The sequence below is a fragment of the Sander vitreus genome, chromosome 24 (assembly GCF_031162955.1).
Source record: "Sander vitreus isolate 19-12246 chromosome 24, sanVit1, whole genome shotgun sequence".
NCBI lineage: Eukaryota > Metazoa > Chordata > Actinopteri > Perciformes > Percidae > Sander > Sander vitreus.
The window spans coordinates 7,676,439-7,696,835 of record NC_135878.1 but is presented as its reverse complement, the minus strand read 5'-3'; the positions used below and the strand labels follow the sequence as shown (position 1 = coordinate 7,696,835).

Sequence of the window (20,397 nt, the reverse complement as noted above, 5' to 3'; positions counted from 1 at the left end):
TGTAAATTACTTCTGATTTTATTCAATGGAAAAAAAGACCTTCAGGAAAATACAGTAATTCCCATAGTACACACAGAGAGGACATAAATTAGAGAGGCATGGCAGAGAGACGTTTGAGGGGGAACGTGTCACCTGGCACCTGGGTGGTAGAAAACATTTGATCCATGCTGCCACACAGCCAGGGGCACACTGTGCACTAAGCAGGATGTAGAGGAATCTGTGAAATCACACTCTAGACGTGAGCAAAAGTGAATTATTCCTGTACACAAACGTCTAAATGATAGTACAAAAAGGGAATACAAAATACAAAAAAAAGGGAAAAACTGCCCTCAAAATAAACCATAAATATTCATATCGATGCACATTGGTTTAACAAAACAATTGCTTCTGTAAACATTTCCAACATAAGGTGTGCATTACAATTTAAAAACCACTGCAGTCGCATACTTGTCTGAAGGGTTACATAATAAAAATAGCAGAAACAAGACTAAAAACTAAGTCAGAGTTAAAAATATGCCGCTTAGTTCACGCCGTCTGAAGTGGTTTTGTAACACTGCTGTTAGAACGTGACTTTCTTTGCCTTTCACAGATGATCAGGACAGTGAAAGCATCTCATTCCCATGTTCTGCAGCTCTCAGCAGGTCCCACCTTGGACAGTGAAGGCACCACCTTTACTGAGAGCAGGGTCAAAGAGTCGAGTTTGGGGGGGGGGTTGCGGTAACGACCTTGCAAATTCCATGAGTCCTGTTATATAGTTTTCTCATTTATACATACACACAGCTGCAGGATGGATTCAACATTTTAACAGGGGAATGAGACTGTCTAACATGAACATGATGTCTAACGTGACAAACAAGTCTTGCCTTGTCATTCGGGTTTTGAAGGAAGAAATGTAAAGAATGACGCCAATTGAATTCTGGGATGGAATAATGATCCAGTTAAAGTATTTGTCTCTTCAATCCAGACTGGACTGAGTAAACTAACTAATTGCCTGTCTGAAGCTCAAAATGGCAAAAGGAGGTCCAACATTGTGTTCCTACAGTACACAAAATCCAAACTTCTTCACTTTTAACTTTTAAACCTGCAGAGGATTTCAAGCAGTTTTAATCAGCCGGAGACCCTACTAAGGCAAACTGTTTAGCTAAACATTAAGCTAAGAAGTCTCCTTTAAATTTGGATGATAGTGTAAATGTGAGATTGAAACGTCGTGCAGATGGAGGACAATCAGCTCATCCTGATTTTGTCCCCTTTTTGTGGAGTGTGATGTTCAAAGCTTCTTCTCAGCCCTCTGGATCTATACACACTGCCTTTTATTCCTTTCTGCCCACTGGCCTCCATGCTACCTTAATGACCACCTGCTAATTCTGCATGTCTAATTCACAGTTTATCCTAGCCCTACTTATGACTGATGTTAAAGGGAAAATCCACCTGAATAATAATAATAAAAAAAAAAGGCTTTTGGTTAATGCATCTCACATTACGGGGTCCATTTGTGGTTTTGGTTGGAGTGTTTTCATATTTCCAGTAGATGTGTGCAACTGCAATAGACGAAGCAGATTAAGGGAAAGCCGGTTGACCAGAGAAGCAAATTGCAACAATGACAGCTTGATAAATAGGGTGGATTTTTCCTTTAAAACTCATCTATGGGTGTGTTCTGCATTCTTATGCTTTATTTATGTGCAGCAAGTCACATACAAAATATACAGTGTACGAAAAACTGGAGCTAATTTAGTCGATAACACCAAAGCAACATGCTGTCATAAACAGGGCTACTTCTGTCCGACATAACCTACAGTACGTGAGGCAATGTGGTAAAAGACGAGATAGTGTCTGTAAAACCTGCGAGAGTCTGAAGCCTACAAGGTTGATGTAGTTAGTATGTACACGCTGATATCCAGTACCCTGTATTTAATGGATATATCAAGAAGGTCCCTTAAAAAAATCTTTACTTTAAGGAGAAGGCAAAAAAAAAAAAAAAGTGAAGATACAGAGGCAGATTTACATGTCAAGCCTTATTTGTGTGGCGGTGAAGTAGTGTTAAATGACATGCTTGACGTTGAAATCTACCGTGGTGGGAATAGGAATTCACTTCACCTCAACAGGACCTGGACTAGACACAGCTACAAACGGCTACACTCAAGGTGTGGCACATAAAGTATTTGTCTTCTTCGATACAGTAACAGCCGCGTTTAGCCTCTTTAATAGTCCCTTCAGTCATTCACATGCTCAGTGTTTTCTCCATTCACACACGTACAGGATGCAAAGTTTTACTATGACACATAAAGATTCACCATCAACAGGCAACAGATCCCACGTCCTGCAGAGGAAGAGGAGGAGGGGATCGGCTCAAAGGTTGGGTGAGAAAAACCTAGAGGCTCATCAGGGGTTTCTGTTGTCGTAATATAGTTTACTAGTACACTCAGTGGACACGGACAGAACGCACCTCCTTGTCCCCCCCCCCCTAAACACACACCCGTCCCTGGCTTCTTTTCATGATTACAGTCCTATCCGTTGTTTGTTTGCCCGAGCAGGTTGAGAGGAAGCTGTTCCCTCCATCGAGATGCTCAAGGCTGTTCTCTTCTTCGTCGCTGTTGGTCATAGTCACAATCGTCATCTGTTGGTCACTGCTTAGGTATGGTCGTCGTGTTGGCTGGTGTGGTAGGATGTCGACTACCAGCTCATGAGGGAAGAGCGTCCCAGCGTCATGAAATACACCTGGCTGGCACCTCCGGCGCGCACGGAGGCGAAGAAGACCTGATAGACAGGGAACAACAAGACAAGAACAAGATGTAGCGGGTTGTACTCAGGGAGGTAAAGGATGTGATCTTTTTCGTGTCTGTGGTGGGTACATGTATTGTTTGTGGAATATTATCCAGGACAACACAGCGGAAAATCAATTGAGATAGTTGGAAAATAGAGAGAAACAGTAGGAAGGCAGGCAACAGAGACTTATGTTATCACCTTGTCATTCCTCTCGCAAAGGAACTTGAGTCTCTGGGCTCTCTTGTGCATGAAGACGCCATCCAGGTGGCCCGTCTCCACTGAGCGGATCTCTATGGCCTTCTCACCCCAGCCCATTATCTGGTTTGACCTAATGTAGGCTGCTCAGACACAGAGGGAGAAAACAGAAGGGATGACTAGAGGAGCCCAGATTCATAAGACTGTTTAAATTTAAAAAAGACACCACAGTTTCCCTCACGGAAGAACAGATAATAGACTGAGCATGAGAATAAACTGAGTCTTGTTTTTTGTTTTTTTAATGGCCCCACTTACCCACTGAAGTTGGCATCTCTCCCCACTGCAGCACCACGTCCTTGGTGATGCGCCCGTAGGTGTTGACGTAGACACCCTCGTCCTCGTAACACACCAGCAGCTCGATCCCGTCAGTGTTGGGCAAGATGATGATAGCATGGCACTGAATGCTGGTCTGGATCTAAGGGAAGAATAAGGAGGAAGAGTTAAGAGAGTAAAGCACATGGGGCAAAAAAACCAAGGTATGAACAGACTGCGCTGAAGTGCTTACATGTGTGGGCAGGTAGATGTCGTAGACGGCACCAGAGTCCACATCCACAGCATGGAAGCCTGAACAGGAGCCATAGATGACCTTTAACCTCTGGCCTTCCTCCACTGTCAGGTCAACCAGCAGAGGCTTGTGCACCAGATCACCAAAAGACTAAAGACAACCATGAAGAAATAAGTTAGTCAGGTCAAACTTACATCTTCGGTGTGTGAAATTCTACTTGCAGAATGACCACTGTTTACCTTAAACGCCATGAATTTGTGGTAGGGTTTGGGTGCCCAGGCGTACACCTCCACAGCGTTCTTCAAGGCCAGCACCAGGAACTTAATCCTCTCATATTTCACTGGAATGAAAAGCGAGTAATTCGTGAGTGATAGTATTGCTTAAAGCAGGGCTTATTTACAAATCTTAACCCTCTCTTAGGTTGTGTGTTTGTGTATGTGAGTAGAGATGTATGTCAAGGTAATGTCTAATTTCAAACGTCCGTATTGTTATTGTATGTTGTTCAAAGTCCTACCTAAACATATTGGGAAAAGAAAAGAAAAAAAAACCCTCTCTTAGGTTCAGAAATCTGTGACGGACGAGGAAACGTACCGACTTTGTAGTGGACGCAACCCTCCAGGTCGCCCACATTGACCCAACCCTGCTTCTTCTCCACCTCGGGGTCGTTGTGCAAAATCTTGTTTCTCAGCCACGACAGGTAATACACTCGCAGCTTGTTCTTTTTACCTGCAGGAGGTGGAGTTTGATTGAGAGAAATAAATATGGTTTTCACAGCTACAGTATATAGTCACAATTTATACACTGTGGACGGCATGTAAACGAAAGGTTTATAGCCGTCAGTGTTGCAAGCGACAATGCAATGACAACAATATGTTTTCTGAGATGGGTCAGACTGTGGCATTATATGTCTCCAAAGAAAATAAAAGATGCTTCTCAGAAGTGACAGCAACTCTAAATAGTCCAACCAATAAAACCACTCAGCCATCCAAACCTTCATCACTACTTCTACATGATTGAAAATGAATGAAAAAAAAAAACAACAATATCTGTGTTCAGTTGCCAAAGACGTGTACCTGATATGGTGACCAGGACATTGAGTCCCTCCAGGACGTCCATCTGCTGGATGCGTCGCCTGTTGATCAGAGGGTAGACCTTCCCCTGACCGCTTCGGTCCAGCAGCATCAGACCGCTCTCTGTTCCCACCAGCAGGTTCACTCCTGGAACAGACAAACACCCATAGTTAGTAGAGCTTTGATGGATACCAGAGTAGATTAGATTTAACAAGCAACCGCCCTTCTGAGGTGTTTCTGAGCAAGACCACGAGTCCCCAACAATGGTTGTATGCAGCAGCACACTGCCATAACTTACCCCACAGTGCAGCACACAGGATCTCAGAGTTGAACCTCTTCTTGTACTTGCGAATCTCTGGCGTGTCGCTGGGCGGGCGAGTGTTGACTGGGTTGACGTTGACCACTGAGCCTTTACGGGACGGGTCGGACCTCAGCGGGTCTGCAAGCCGTCCGTCCGGCCCAAATGCTACTGGAGGGTGCACATAGAGGTCAGGCTAGATGCCATCATGCGATTTCATTATTAATGAACAACCTGGTGCCTGGTTTGAACACATGGTGCCGTGTACGCTTATCTGTGCGTTTATCTGCCCCCATCTCTTCAGTTTATTACCATCAATCTTGTAGTTGTTACAGTAAAGAGTCTATGGGACTATACTGACAATATCCCCTGGCATAACACTGTACAGCGTTCAACTTGACTCATCACCTCAAGCTCAGATGTTTCACAATTTCTTTATCAGTGCAGGAAAAAATTTTGGCCTAGAAGCTACTGCTCATAAAAACTCTCTCAAGGGGAACTGACGCTGACTACGTTCAACAGTTTTTAATTACTGAGCTGCCCTGATAAACACATTTGCTCAGTTAGTTGTCGACCTACCCATGTTGTTGAGGGAGCTGCCGCTGGATGGAGAGATCTGGAGAAGACGAGGGTCGATGAAGGGAGTGAAGGAAGAGGAAGACTTGTGTTTGGACATGGAGTTGCTTTCTGACTGGGACTGAGAGAGATTTAAAGACATTGTTCAACTTGTTCTTAGCCAGCATAGAAAACAATGAAGATAACTGGACTTTAATCATTTAGGTAACTTTAGAATGAAGTGAGGAGACAACACAACTGTAACACTGACAGGAAACAGTGGGCCCAACACAATCAGAGATTAGGCCTTTGGTCCAAAAATGATTGTTACACTGATTTGTAAAATAAAAATGACTGTAGATTTATAAACTACAATAGCAAAAGGCCCCCTCTGTTTTGAACGTATGAGTTACAGTTCTACCTCTGGGGGCTCAAAACAGCATTCAGCTTAACTGTGTTCAATCAAACTACATTATTATGACACAAACAACTGGGAATACATAGTTGGCACAGCAATTCAAGTTTGTGACAAATTAAATGAAAAAGACGACGTGCAGTTATGTTAGGTTTTTTAAAGCAGAAACGTTAGAGAGGAAAGACATGTGTGACAAGAAGAAATGTGTGGAGAGAAATGAGAAATGATCGACACACTGGCTGCTGTGAAGTGTTAGAGGAAAAAGCTGTTCCACAGAGGAGGCTAGTAATTCCACCACCAGAGATGAGCATTGTTTGTGACGCGTGTGTCACACCACCAAAGAGGCCGTAATCTATAATAGTACATATTAAAAATAAATGTGATTTCTTCTCTGTAAGTAGGTCATGTGTGCTTGAGGACTGGCAGTCCATTCCGTATTTAAATATTTCAATTATATAGCCCTGTTTCACCCCTACCATCACACCAGCCATGCCATCACCCAACACTGCAATGTTAAGAGATGCTAGTTCATGGTTCACCCTAGAAGCTCCAGTTTAGTTTCCTCCATGCCATGACCATGCTCTACCACCAGAAGGCACCAGTGTTAGCAGCAACACAGTGCAACGCAGAGAATTGCAGGAGGGAAGGAGGTTGCAGAACCAGAGGTGATAGCCAAGCCAGAAGGGGGCAGAAGAGAGCCAGAGTGAAGCCAGGATGACACAGAGGGGGTGGGCAGTGTAGAGGAGGCTCCAACCAACAATCAAGGATGGACGCTGGGTGTGTACAGGCTTGGAGATGGTGTGTTTGCTACAGAGGTAAATTTCCCAATCTTGCTTGAAATAACTTAAAGAAAATAACATTTGCAAGTAATTTATTTTACCTAGCTTCAAGTCCAGGGAGAGGATGGCCATATAAAAAAAACGTACAATCAGACACTTAATAATACTTCTCTATGGGAGTCTTGGAGCGGTAAATCCTCTATCATTCTGGACACAAACTAGATAGAACAAACACATGCAACTGCTACTTGAGCCAAATCTGCTTACTGTGCATGTCTAAGCCTGTACCACTCTGCAACAGTCCATTCCTCCGTTGTTTGTCTCGCTGATGTGAGGGTGACATACCTCTATGGCAATGAGCTTGTCCAGGGGGTTCTGTGGGGACATGGCAGGACTGGCATAGCTTGATGATGAGGGGAAGGAGGAAGATGATGAGGAGGAGGAAGAGGAGGAAGGGATGGTTGTGGAAGAGGAAGGGGAGTGATGGCTCTGCTGGATAAGGTCTGGTAGGTGGTGAATGCGGCCGGCAAAGCCGTTTTTCTCTGCGAGGCCGTGGCTGGGGGGTTGAGGCTGGCCGTGGAAATTACCAGGGCCAGCCGAGGGAGAGGAGGAGGAGAGATTGACCAATCGCTTTATGTCAACGGTGCTCTGGAAGCAAGAACAGGAACACTTGGGCTCGAGCAAGCAGGTGGACAGAAAGAGATGCATGTTTGCCTGCTAGTCTGCTGCTTTGTATTAACTCCCATTTACTGTCCTCTACACAAGATATTCGTTAAATTCATCTCTGGAGACCACCACTGATGAGCATGTCGCATTAAATGCAATCTATATCACATTACCCATCTGTAAATGTGAAATGTGAAGCAGCAAGTCTATTAGGACTAAAAACATAAAAAGAAATGTCGGAGAATGAGTGGATAAACAACACTGACACTGGACAAAGAAAAAGAAAAATTACATTTCTATCAACTATATGCAAGCAGAATGTGCCTTTAACTTAACAAGAACTATCTTGATGTTAAACTAAGAAGTGGACAATTCCTCCAAGTCTCCTCCTCTTACCTGTCTGATGACCAGCGTGCCATCCTTGGAGGGTGTAATGGCTTGGTCGCTCTCCGAGTCTTCAACCAGCATGGTCTTAGCCGACTCCGTCTCGCCGTTACTCAGCCTCCTGCGGAAGCCATGGGAATATCTGATGTCCGTAACCAGACCAGTGTTAACAGTCATGCAAAAAAGCCATGCAACACTTGAGAAGTGACAGAATACTTTCTTACAAAGAAAGATAAATGCAACAGACAGCGTGGGCCAACAAACTACTTTGACACGACATCATCACAGTTCTACCTACCCAGCCCTGGAGTCCTCAGCTCCTGAGGTGGACTCCTCTCCCGCCTCCTGGTCCACTTCCTCATCGTCTTCCTCATCGGTGGTGCCCGAATCTTCGCTTGAGGAGGAGTAGTCGGTGACCTTATGGGGAGGCCTCACATCCTCTACCGCGCGGAGCTCCTTGGCCAGAGCTGTCAGATCCTAAGAGGGACAGTAAGGAAGTCTTAGAAAGGACGCAAGTCCGATATTTTGGCAAATCTCAGGTTGACTAGAATGACCCCTTGTCAGGTTCTAAATTTGTGCACCGACCAAATCAAAAAGCTACTAAGTAAATTTGGCGCCACACAAATACACACATTAATTCTAAAAGAAATGAACTCATCTTAAATACTGCACTGCTTTCGAGACAACCTGAAGTCTTGAAGTCATCCCTCCTCACTTTATTAAAATGTTTTACATATACCTACAGCCTCAGATCTCTGGGGTACGTGGAGTAGAAAATGTTGCCATCTTTTTTGTTTTTGCATTGTCTATTTTTAGACCAAGAGTACATTTTTCTCTAACCAATAGACCTGTCCTTGAGTGGGTATGTTTCAATTAGAGCCCACAGAAAGAAAAATGCCAGTTTGAAACCTTGTTAAACCTGGGCTAGGATTTGAGTTAGTCTAACTTCTAGGATGCGGTGAGTTAAGTGGCATAATGTTTGGAAAATCAAGTAATGAGATCATAGTTTAATTGTTTTCTGATTCCTAGATTAGTGTAACCTCTAAAGTCCACGTCTTGTAACCATGTTGCCCTCGGCTTGTTCCTTGCAGACTCCAGTGCAGTCTTTTAAGGTCAGTGGCGAGCAAGAAAGGGAGGAGGGACGCTTCCCAGACAGGCTCAACAAAGCAAATGTGCCACAATTTATCCAACAACACAGCCAGGTGAGACTAGGAGTAATTCTGGCAAGTACAAGGAAACAGGAGGAGTGTGTTTACATTCAAACGTGGTCGCATTCAAATGCAGGCTGAGGAAGCTGCTGCAGAGGGTTAACTCTCATAGTACCATTGGTCGACAACAAGCAAATTAAGTGAGAAAAAAAACTGTGCAGGCACGAGGAAAGACACCAGCATAAGGTTATCAGGCAGAAAGGACAGGAACTAATGACAGAAGTAAGAATTACTGCATTAGGAGAAACAGCTCTTTCATCACAAACTGTTATCATATAATGCAATGAGTGGGGCAATGGTGCAAGCATAGCATAGGTGTGATAATGTAATCTCATTTAATAGGCTTACCGCATCACCCTAAGAGGTTCCCCAACAATCACGAACCATTGGATTCATGAGAAGTTGCACCAGGTGGTTGAATAATTAGAGTAGTAGAAAATAGAGAAAGACACAAAACAGTTTTCACCTATTCAGCATCAAACAAGTTTAACCAGCACTTTAGTAACACTGGACTTACAGCTGGTCGAGTGGGCCTGGCAAGGTTCTTTTCATCTGGTTTTTTGGGAACATTTTCAGGCCGCTGGAGAGGCGATCCTTCAGATTTGGAGGAAGCTTTGAGGGAACAAAAGGAGGGAGAGTTAGTGAGGGGAAACGGAGTTGGGCAAGGAAAGTTTGCTCTCAAACGATCTTTAATCGGCTTTATAATAACAGCAGAAAACCTACCGGAGCGTGAGCAGATAGCACATCATAGTAATGAGTAAGAATGGTGTTATTATAGTAATAATGATAAATTGCTAATAAGCAGTTAGTAGAGGTAGTGAAATGTTGCTGAGTACAGTACCAGGGGACTCACAGCGTGGCCTAAAGCGGTCACCAGGACTGGCCTGGGAGCTGGAGTTGGAGGAGCCGGAGGAGCTGCCACTGCCTGGTCGAGGCTGCAGCTTCTCCACTCGGTCCCACAGCGGCCGCTGCTCCACGTTACTGTCACAGAGAACAACGTCACATTAACAAGCACAAGTAATGCTCCAAAAATACTCTTTTCCAACTTTAAAAACAGTTTTAATGTGTGCAACTGCCTCACAACTTAGAAAAGAAGTATCAAACGAGAGAATCGTGAGGTCTCTTTACTTACCCGCCAACATTCCTCTGTCCGCCCTGGTTGCCGGGCTGTGACGGCAGAGGGGACTCTCGGCGCGACAGTACCGGAGACCTGGATGTTGTCCTTACTGGAACCTGGAGGAAACAGGTTAAAATGTCCTCACATAGTGGCAGGTATGTGTATGACAAGAAAAACAGATAAGTGTACTCAATTCAATGTTTTTGCTATAGACATTGAGCATAACATTGTGAATTACAGTTGATCTTATCGAATACAAGAATTTAAAGACAAGAAACCACCAAATCCACTATAATTGGATAAACCCAGTATGCCATGTGTATGGACATAATCCTTGAAGTGATGCATCAAAACCAAACAGTGAAATACAGTACGAGAGCACCTCTTAACCCACAACAACTGAGCACTTAAAGAAAGCACATGGATATTCTTAGTGATGGCACGACCTCTCCAGCACCAGCACCCCCACTACACACTGAGAACTAATTTAGGTTAGTTTATTGTGTTGTTTATTGACATCATGTTAAATCATTATTGAGTTTTTAATGTGCAAAGTCGCCTGCTGGCACAGAAATGCAAAGTTTCCTAGTTTAATTTAACCACAACTTATAGTAGTTGTGTTTCACAACAGCGTTCAATGTTGAAGGAAATGAGACTGAACACATCAAGGCAAACACAAACAAACAGCACGATAGGGTGAGTGATTGGCATGAAGAAGAAGTGAACGAGGGAGGGGGCAGGAAAGGGATGGGGAGTAGGGGGCCCTCGTCAGCTCCTTACCTTGGGAGGTACTTCTTCGCTGCTGGCCTGGTGTTCGGCCCTAGTATGGGCCTGAGGGTGATGAAGGGGAGCTTGGGGCTGGGGGTCAGTGCGTGCGGGCGATGGGTGGTGGTGGTGATGGTGGGGGTCCTGGGAACGCAGGTGGAGTTGTGCAAAGCTAGAGGTCACGCCGCCGGGCTCACTGAAGGACTGGGAGCGAGAGACCACGGGCGGAGGAGGAGGAGGAGAGGGGGCGGCGCTGTTGCTGCTTTTTAGAGCAGCCAGGTGGGACCACTGGACCTTTTAGGGAGCGAGGGAGGAAGGGGGGGGGGGGGGGGAGCAGGAGGAGGAAGAGGAGGTGAAACAAGCAGACAACACAGTGAGACATGGGGGAAGATGTGTGTGGCTTTTTCACATATATGTGCTTAGATAGATACAGATGCATACAGCAGACAAAGCACAACACAACGTGATGATGTGATTCATTGTCTGGGCTTTAGATTGATACAAATGCTTAAAGGAAGAGCTCCACATTTTGGGAAATATGCTAGAGCAGATCGTTATCCTTCTCATGTCTGTAAATATGAAGCTAAAACCACAACGTGTCGTTTTTACACTTTACGGATTAAACAAAGGAGACGTTACCAAGTGAACAATCGAGGTGCTGGTCGGCAGATTTTGTGACTTTCAGACAGAGCCAGGCTAGCTGTCTACACCCGTTTCCAGTCTTTAAGCTAAGCTAACCAGCTGCTGGTGGTGGCTTAATTGTTAGCATATAGATATGAGAGTGATAGCAAATAAGCCTTGCAACTGACACAAACCCAGCAGTGAGGGAGGAAGAGAGCGACAGGAGGAAGAGGAAAATACAAGGGAGGAGGAGTTACCTGAGGCTCCATGGGCCGGTGCATGGCGGAGGCCTCGGAGGAGCTGCCATTGGAGAACGGTTCAGAGGAGCGGGGCGGCAGAGGGGGCTGCTTGGGAGGAGGGGCAATCTGAGGGGAGCCCTGAATGTTCTTACGGTATCGCTCGTCGGCCTGGGATGAGGGTTTGTACAGGACAAAGATGGAATGAGGGTAAGGTGAAATATTTCAATGATTGACATAACATAGATAAAAATCCAAGTAGAAGGGAACCACTTCTAAAGTTTAAAATAACAGTGGCAAAGATGAAATGTGTGTATAGACCATGAAATAGGGCACCCGATATTTGCATATTCAGGGTCCACACATTTACTGGTCAATGGCACAGATGATCTTTTCTGATTAAAAATGGTTCCCATCTTTTTTTTTTCTTCTAATATTACTGTTCCTTAGGAGTCTGTTGTCATACTCAGAAACCTTCATATTTAACTGACAAACAACATTTGTTGGCAACGATAATAAACATGCTTGAAACCCATTCAAGGCAGCCGTATAGACACAGGTACACAGACAGAGCTGGAGACAGGACTCTTTCAAACAAGTACATCCTTGAAATTACATCTGAATGATAAATGGTGGAAAAGATCATTGTTAATGACACGGAACAACCTTGTAGATGAAGGGAGACACTGCTTAGGTGTCCTGCATGTTAGTCTGGGCCTCAGCCATCCACATGCAACGGCCCGATCCACACAAAAACAAAACAGCCACATCGAAGACTTTCAGAGGTCGGCCATTAAAGATCAAGAGAAATTCCTAACACTTCTCTATAATATTCTGAGGAGGACGAAAGGAGTACTTGGACTCAAAAGATAATAGATAAAAGTGAAAAAATATGGGAACTCAAAATAATAAAAGCCTAAAGGATGGTCATGTAAGCAAGAAATGAATAACCTTTATCTCTACAGGGAAACGATATAAAGAAATTATTTGAAAATGGAGCCTAAAAGGTGTCAATTGTGAATCTTGCTTATTTTTCCACTTTCACCCAAACCTATAAACTGATTATTTCTCTTGCTCAGCCTGCTTCAAGTGAAAATTGAGAAAACATCCAACAGTTTTAGTAGTCAAGGAGACTAGCAACAGTGCAAGTGAGAGCGAGTGCCAAGAGAGAGTGGAGGAGAAGAGCTCCGTTTTATTCAGGACATAAAAAGGCTGGTTGCTGCGAGCCTCTGGGTCTCTATTCTCCATCGTACCCCCCGCTTGTTTCATTCAAAGGGTCTGGCTGAGAGGGCCTGCGTTGTAACAAATTTGGTTTTGCTTTGGAACAACGCCACAGCATCCAAAACAGAAAATGCCAGATGAAATGCAACTATTTGGGCTAAAGAAAACCATCATCTGCTGCTCGCACCACCCCTATTATCATAGTCACTGAGGCTGTGGGAAGACAAGCAAGAAGAAGAAAGAGCAGGCAGCGGGGTAGGCAGAGCCAAGGAGGAGGTTCACCTCTCTGATAGGCTGAGGAGGATGACTGACAGGTTCTGCATGCCTATCGGGCTCCAAACTTTCTGCCTGGCGAGGTTCAGAGTCAGTGGGGGTTTCAGTATGAGGAGGGCTGAGGGAGTTGGAGAGCTGGCTGGGACATGTCTCATCAGAGTCAGTCTTCTCTGGCACTGCTGCATGGGACTTAGGGCTGTCTGAGGGGATTGTCTGAAGTGCACTGGAGGAATCATATGAGCATGTTGCTACAGAAACAGTACTGTCAAGGACCTGAGCTTGAGGGGTTGTGTTGGGGACTCTGTCAGGGGGCAGGGAGGAAGTCTGTGGAGGTTTGCTATGGTCTGAAGGGAGTTTGGTCTTGTCGCCAGGCGACTGTTTGGATTCGTGCTGGAGCGACAGCAGGTAGGCCTGCTCCTGCTGCAGGCGCTTATGGAGTCGCTCGGCCTTGCGTTGCTCCTCGAGCTCCCGCCACTTGAACTCCTATTGCAGAGTGTGGGGTTGATTCAAGGTGGTGAGAAGAGACGGGAGAGCTGGCAGCATGTGTCGGCCTGACAAACCAACTGACTAAAAATCCGCGCCATCTTTTAATTCCTTTCCTTAAAAACACATTGTATACAGACTGACTTTGTTACTGCATTTGCCTGTTTCATACCCCAGTACTTCCATTTTGACTGTGAAGCCAACTTGTGCTTTGTAGTTACATTAAAAAAAACATACTGCATTAATCCTTATTACAAATAGAATGCATGTGGCAGACTGAGGGAAACAGAATAAATCTAATAAAATATAAAAATGCAGAAGAAGACTGGAGTTACAATCTTTTGGCAAATTATTGATTTGGTTCACTTTACAATAATAATACAAAATGTGAAGAAAAGGAAGAGGATGCATTGACAAAGTGATACAATGGAGAAACAAAACATTTCTTTGTAGTATAAATGATTCAACAATTTTATGATCTGAAGAGATCTTTGATTGCAGTGGTTAACTGAACTTTGATGCACAAGTTACTGTAATCTGAACCATATAAAAAAACTTGTTTTAACATTACTATAATGGGCAGCATGTGGTGTGTGTGTGTGTGTGTGTGTGTGTGTGTGTGTGTGTGTGTGTGTGTGTGTGAGACTGACCAGCAGCATGGCCTGTTCACGGAGCAGCTGCTCCTGCAGCATCTCCAGGTGTCTCTGCTCCTCCTCCAGCTGACGTCTGATGTACTCCTGTCAATCAAAGCAAAGGCGCAAAGTGTAGTTTGTACAATGTCCAGCTTTACCTCCTGCATTTCATCTCTATTTGTTATTTTTTTAGGTTCGTTGCCTGTCCCGTTCAAACAACAATTTGAAAATCTCACAGAAGACATTTAAGCCAGCAGTCAACATCAAATTTACATACTAAGAATCGGCTCCCTGACTGCACAAGGATCTATAGAATTTTGAAACTCACTAAAAAGCATCCCCCCTTCTTTTTTTTTAAACAACTAGCAAATTCCACCCATGTGTGAACTAACAGACCTCCAGTCCATCTTGAAATGAGAGTGCCAGAGACCTCACTTATACTGAAGACACTCTTCTTTCTACTTTTTTTTTTTTGCCTTAATTTACAGGACAGCTTAAGTCAGGAAAGTGGGAGAGAGAGGGGGACGACATGCAGCAAAGGGCCGTGGGACGGAACCGAAACCGCAGCGGCTGCGACATGGACTGAGCCTCTGTACATGGGGCGCACGCTCTACCAGGTGAGCTAACCAGGCGCCCCCACTGTAGACATTTTAAGTAACTATTTTAAAGCTGACCTGTTCACGATCGTTCCTTCTTTTCTCGTCATCAGCCCGCCGGCGTTCCTCTTCTTCTTTACGTCTACGATCCATCTCTTCGATGCGCCTCTTGTCCTCTTGCTCGCGCCGACGCTGCTCGCGCTCCTGTTGCCTCCTCATCTCCCGTTCACGCCGCTGTTGCTGTGGGAGCAGAAGACAAAGAAATGTCAACATTGCTCAACAAAAAAAAACATGATTTTACGGCAGTCAGATCAGTCTCATCTCTTGAGAGCTTCATGACAGAAGCAAATGTCCTAGAAAAAAATTATAATCATCCTACCTCCTCCAGCCGCCTCCTCTGCTCCTTCTGTTGCTCAATGCGTTTCTGCCTCTCGGCCAGTAGCTGGCGCTTGTACTCCTCCTGCTCCCGGAGCTGCTGCTCCTGGAGGAGCTGCTGGCGGCGGAGCGCCTCTGATCGCTCCTTGTTCTCCTGCTGCAGGCGGATGAAGTCGCGGCGCAGCGTTGACTCACCTGGCACATTGACAATGGAGCTGGACGATGGGAGGAATCGGGACATACCGGTTAGACTGGAAAGACACTGGGTTTAGATCGTAATGCCTTCCAATAAGTAGGTTTTTAACAAGTGCTGTAACTACTAGAGCATACCTGGGCTCTCCCTCCTGCTCTGGGGGATCCTCTTCCTCCTCCTCACTGCCACTGTACTCATACTCTGTCTCATCTGTAAATGAAAAAATTAAAAATCACACCAGAAAATGGCTTGAGAGATGACATGAGATTTCAGTGGCAATACATCAAAAAAGGGAAGCAAAGCAAAAAGTTGGCAAGTGAAGACAAAGACCGACAGACGTACCCTTCTCTCCCCTCTTCTTCTTGGTGCGGTCGATGTGGTCTTTGAGCTGAATGCGGACTTGCCTCTCGTTGGGCTGGTCTCGGATGAACGGGTGCTTCAGCAGCTGCTCTGTCGGGGGGCGCTGCGTGTAGTTCTTCACCAGACAGCCCTCAATAAAACTAAAAAACTTTTTGGACCTGTGGGGATTGTAGAGGAAGAGCAGGGGAGAAGAGTCAACAGAGAGAGAAAATGCATAACAGAGACAGCGGATGCCAGACAAATATTTCAGCCATGAAAGCATAGAGCACATCCGAGGATTCTAAGTAAAACGGACACTTCTGCAAACAAGCTCTGATTACAAATGACCCATCAGTCCTAGCAACACTCGCTCGCTTCAAGTCTCCCAAACACTCCACAGCTTCTGGTTTTCTGTGTGAATTGAGGTTTATGCATGTGGACAGGCAGCATTGAACCTTTCATCCCATATAAACCATGAAACCTCTGAAATATGGGGCGCAGCACAATGAAATTATCATCACCATTGCACCTGCCCCCAATCAAACAATTTAAACAAATCTAACGATCTAACAGCAAAACAATGTGCATCAATGCAATGCATTATGTAATGCAAGATAGGATCCATAATGTAGAAGCCAGGCCATACTACAACTTCTGTTAAAAATAGAAAGCAATTCATCTCAGCTCAAGTGCTAGCGGAGAGAAAAGAAAAAAAAAGTTTTTTCTGCACTGCGTCCAGAGCAGCGCTGCGGTGCGTGCCAGGAGAGGCTGAGACTGCCAGAGCAGGTGTACCACAGATGTTTAGCTCAACAGCAAAGCACAGAGGAAAAGGCCTCTGTAGCTGTCTGGTCTGAGGTCAGAGATAAAATCTAAATGCACGAAAGTACACACAAAGAGGCAAAGTAAGAAATATATACATAAAACATCTTAAAAAAAACTTGTTTCAAGATTTAAAAAGGGGGGATTGGATTGAAAAGGATAGAAATACACAGAGAACACACCGGTTCTGGTTGATACTCACCATTTTTTAGACTTGAGCCTGGGAGGAGGGTTTCTTGGAATAAGGAAGAGTGCACGCATTGGATGCATGTCACAAAGTGCTGGAAGAGGACGCACAGAACACCATTAAGAATTTAACAGACTGAACCAACACAAAAACACTAATATTAAGAAAAACTGTTACTCACGTGGTGCTCCTTCAGCCATTTCAATAGCTGTGATACCACAAGACCACAGATCACTCTGCGTGAAAAAACAACACCCATTAACCAAAAAACCGCAGCATGCACATATGTTCAGACAAATCAAGTGTTTACAGTTGCGATACACCCGTTTTGCTGTTATAAGTCTTGAGTGCTTTAGACTTGTATGGAGGCTCTTACTCTGTAATCGTATGTAGCGTCTGGGTTCTCGTCACAAGCAATGACCTCGGGGGCCATCCAGTAAGGGGTCCCGATGAAGGTGTTTCTCCTCCCCACTGTCCGATCCAGCTGCGCACTCACGCCAAAGTCAACTAGAGAGAGTAATTAAGAGTGACCACAGTCAACAAAGTGTTGGTCACCTCAGACACTGGTCTGAGGAAAAGTTAGCAAAAACATGGGAAAAACCACTCACCTAGTTTGACTTCGGCATTTTCAGTCAACAGGACGTTCTGGCCCTTGATGTCACGGTGGATGACATGGTGGGCATGAAGGTGGGCCAGACCCTGAGGAGGAGGAGAGACACACACACACACACACACACACACACACACAGGACATGAGTGAGAGAGGAGAGGAGAGAAGAGAAGAGAAGAGGAGAGGAGAGGAGAGGAGGATGAGCTCACCCTAAGGATCTCTCTGGAGATGTAAGCGATCCAGTCTTCCTTCAGCTGGTTCCCCTTGGTGTTCTTCACCAGGTCTGTGATCGAACCAGCTCCACAGAACTCCATCACCAACTAAAAATCAGGTATGAATCATCAAAAGATAAGTCAGTGATACATGGCCATACAATAATAACATGACATAAATGAACTAAACACAAATTGAAAATACTAGAGGGTTAGGGATCATAGAGCTTAAGATGATTGAAAAAGGAAAGTTGGTGGAAGAAATAATCACGGCAGCTACATAGTTTCCATACTTCTAACTCAACCTTAATATCTTGAATGGATTTGAGGACTTACCCATAGCTGGTCATCGTGTCCTGGGGGGCTCTTCTTAATGAAAGCACCATAGTAGGTGGCTATGTTTCGGTGGTGGGAATACTTTTTCAGCATATTGATCTCCAGTTTAATTTCCTCCTCTTCATCCTACACACACACACACACACACACACACACACACACAAGTTATAAACAGACAATAGTGTGTTTGTCCTCCCACTGGAAAATCCTTTTGATGAAATACAATAATCACTGTGTGGCAATGGCCTTTAATCATCATTTGGCCTTGAGTGACATTTCATTTCAGATCCAAATCAATTCACTTCCATACTTAGGGTCGTAGCAAGTGTCAAGCTATGTGGTGTGGTTTCATTTCAGTCTGGTTAGGCCTTATTCATCTTTCGTCTGGGACCCAGCTATATAACAATGCAGTAGGAGTCGTCTGTCTACTAGCAAATGAGTCCTTTGTTTAGAGATTAATGATGCATGAGTGAGTCTCATTGTGAGTTGATATGTACAGTAGCCATTATCGGTAATCCCTTGTAAAAAACAACAACAAAGCAACTAAATTAGATCGATGGCGAATTCCCTACAGATATCAATTAGTATCAGACATTATCCTGAATAGAGTTGCATAGAGCTGGGAGGAAAGCTAAGAATCCTGCCTTTACCATTTACATGCAAAAACATAGTAAATATCATGCATAATGGGTGTAGGGCCACCTAATGGAAGAGTAATAAATCAGAAGAAAATGGATGCCTTTAAAAATCAAAAGCAACCTATAAAACGGACATGATAATGACACATGGGTCCTGTAGATACTGAACGTCATAGGGAAATCAACTGCCAGATGTAGCTTTAATGCAGTGTTTATAGTCTCTGTTGGAAATGTCCTTTAGCGCAAGTAATAGAAGCAAACCTGACCAGTATCTCATCTTGATAAAAAAGGCCACAACTAGCTGCAGTGCTAACTCCCTGCATGCACCCAATAGTAACTTGACAATGATTAACAGTGACACACTAATTGAACACATGCAGGGGTCAGCCCGCGAGTGCTTTGCTTTATGGTTCCATGGCCTCTCCTATAGAAAGTACAGTGGGAGGAGGGGGGCAGAAACCACAGCATTATCACTGCAGACTACATTGTGCGCCTCTTTATGTTAACAGTGATTTTATTTCAATTATCACCGGGCTGCACAGCACAAAAATGGAGGTGAAATTAAGAGAAAGGGGATGCTATGTGTGCATATTACTACACTGTGTTTTGCGCATGCATCACCTATAGCAAAATGGCATTTGGCTGTCTATGCAGGCGGCCATTCTGCTGCTGCACGACTCGTTTGAGTTGACGTAAGCCTTTCTGTTGTGTGCACCCCCCTCCAACCCTCCCTCTCCCATCAACCCCCTCTCTGCTGTGCAGCTGTTGGATTATCACACTCCCGACTGTGAAAGCCTCGCTACCACAAGGTACACGGTGAAGGAAAGACTGACACAATCATATGTTGATGTTGAGAGAGAGAGAAAGAAAAAGAGAGAGGACACGGAGGATATGAGAGGAAACAATGGCTAAATAGACACACAAGGTTATTAATATGTAGTACTAGCTCAAACATAACATTCACGCATTATGCTTTAGGATACAATTCAAGACGACATATTACAAGGTTTAAACGTTAAAAGTGGTGGACCAGAATTTTCATTGTGTAATTTATGGAATAATTCAGTTTGTTTTCATGTCTTTTCCAACATTAGACGTTTAAACAAATCTGTTTAATACAGTCTAGATAGTTAGCCCTGTTCTTATTCGCTGAAAACTTCACAATGCATTTTGCAATATGACAATTCAAAACAAAGACAATATGATGTTTATGAAGTGTTTAAATGCTGGGTCCCAAACTGATTATGAGGAGTACACAGCATCTACACAAGAACAAAATCATTATCTGCCCCAAATCATGTAATCAACTCTATACCAGTATGATCGGAAATGCTTTTAATATTTAACTAAATAAAGCCCAAGTAGAAAGGCATCCATTTTTAGCTTCAGGGCTATAGGACGGCACAGAAAAGGAGTGGAGTGTTTGGATTTGAGAATGTGGAGCAGGGATGAGAATGTGGGTCAGAGTGACACTGGACAGGCCAGCGTGCCTGTGGATGAGCTCTACAGCCAGGACAGAGGAGAGAGTGCAACATGGCCTCACTAAACCATAGTGATGATGATGATGATCGGGTAACAGATGATGAGCATGACTCTTTCTTGTGAAAAAATGTGTGATAAAGATAAAGTTTAAGTCCAAGACCTTGTTGAGTTGGCCACACACTGATGTTTTAGCATTAAAGTAACTTTAGATATTACTTAATGCAATATCGGTAAGAATATATTCTCCATCTATCCAGGTACTTCTTTCTAATGAGTGACCATGAGGTTCAACTGACAATTAATCTCATTGATGAATCTGCCGATTCATTTCTAAATTAATCAACTGATTGTTTGGACTATAAAA

General features: G+C 44.3%; 1 protein-coding gene across 9 annotated transcripts in view; it reads right to left on the bottom strand.

Annotated features, from left to right (window-relative positions):
- Positions 1–20,397, bottom strand: part of LOC144513065 (mitogen-activated protein kinase kinase kinase kinase 4-like) — a 33,640-nt gene continuing 13,243 nt past the window's right edge. The window contains exons 4-32 of one of the 9 annotated variants that reach the window (XM_078244138.1): positions 17,914–18,039; positions 17,575–17,685; positions 17,364–17,454; positions 17,132–17,262; positions 16,937–16,991; positions 16,771–16,849; positions 15,753–15,928; positions 15,548–15,620; positions 15,222–15,432; positions 14,921–15,082; positions 14,265–14,351; positions 13,141–13,614; positions 11,659–11,808; positions 10,796–11,074; positions 10,031–10,131; positions 9,740–9,879; positions 9,416–9,510; positions 7,989–8,167; positions 7,703–7,832; positions 6,986–7,288; positions 5,471–5,588; positions 4,892–5,062; positions 4,597–4,740; positions 4,115–4,249; positions 3,763–3,863; positions 3,524–3,673; positions 3,274–3,433; positions 2,962–3,101; positions 1–2,754 (exon numbers count right to left, since the gene is read on the bottom strand). In XM_078244138.1, coding sequence (XP_078100264.1) covers positions 2,671–2,754; positions 2,962–3,101; positions 3,274–3,433; positions 3,524–3,673; positions 3,763–3,863; positions 4,115–4,249; positions 4,597–4,740; positions 4,892–5,062; positions 5,471–5,588; positions 6,986–7,288; positions 7,703–7,832; positions 7,989–8,167; positions 9,416–9,510; positions 9,740–9,879; positions 10,031–10,131; positions 10,796–11,074; positions 11,659–11,808; positions 13,141–13,614; positions 14,265–14,351; positions 14,921–15,082; positions 15,222–15,432; positions 15,548–15,620; positions 15,753–15,928; positions 16,771–16,849; positions 16,937–16,991; positions 17,132–17,262; positions 17,364–17,454; positions 17,575–17,685; positions 17,914–18,039 — 4,356 coding nt within the window. In that variant the 3' untranslated portion in view covers positions 1–2,670. Of the gene's footprint in view, positions 2,755–2,961; positions 3,102–3,273; positions 3,434–3,523; positions 3,674–3,762; positions 3,864–4,114; positions 4,250–4,596; positions 4,741–4,891; positions 5,088–5,470; positions 5,589–6,985; positions 7,289–7,702; positions 7,833–7,988; positions 8,168–9,415; positions 9,511–9,739; positions 9,880–10,030; positions 10,132–10,795; positions 11,075–11,658; positions 11,809–13,140; positions 13,615–14,264; positions 14,352–14,920; positions 15,083–15,221; positions 15,433–15,547; positions 15,621–15,752; positions 15,929–16,770; positions 16,850–16,936; positions 16,992–17,131; positions 17,263–17,363; positions 17,455–17,574; positions 17,686–17,913; positions 18,040–20,397 lie in introns of those variants that run through there. The other 8 variants (XM_078244130.1, XM_078244131.1, XM_078244133.1 and 5 more) reach the window with 8 other exon arrangements.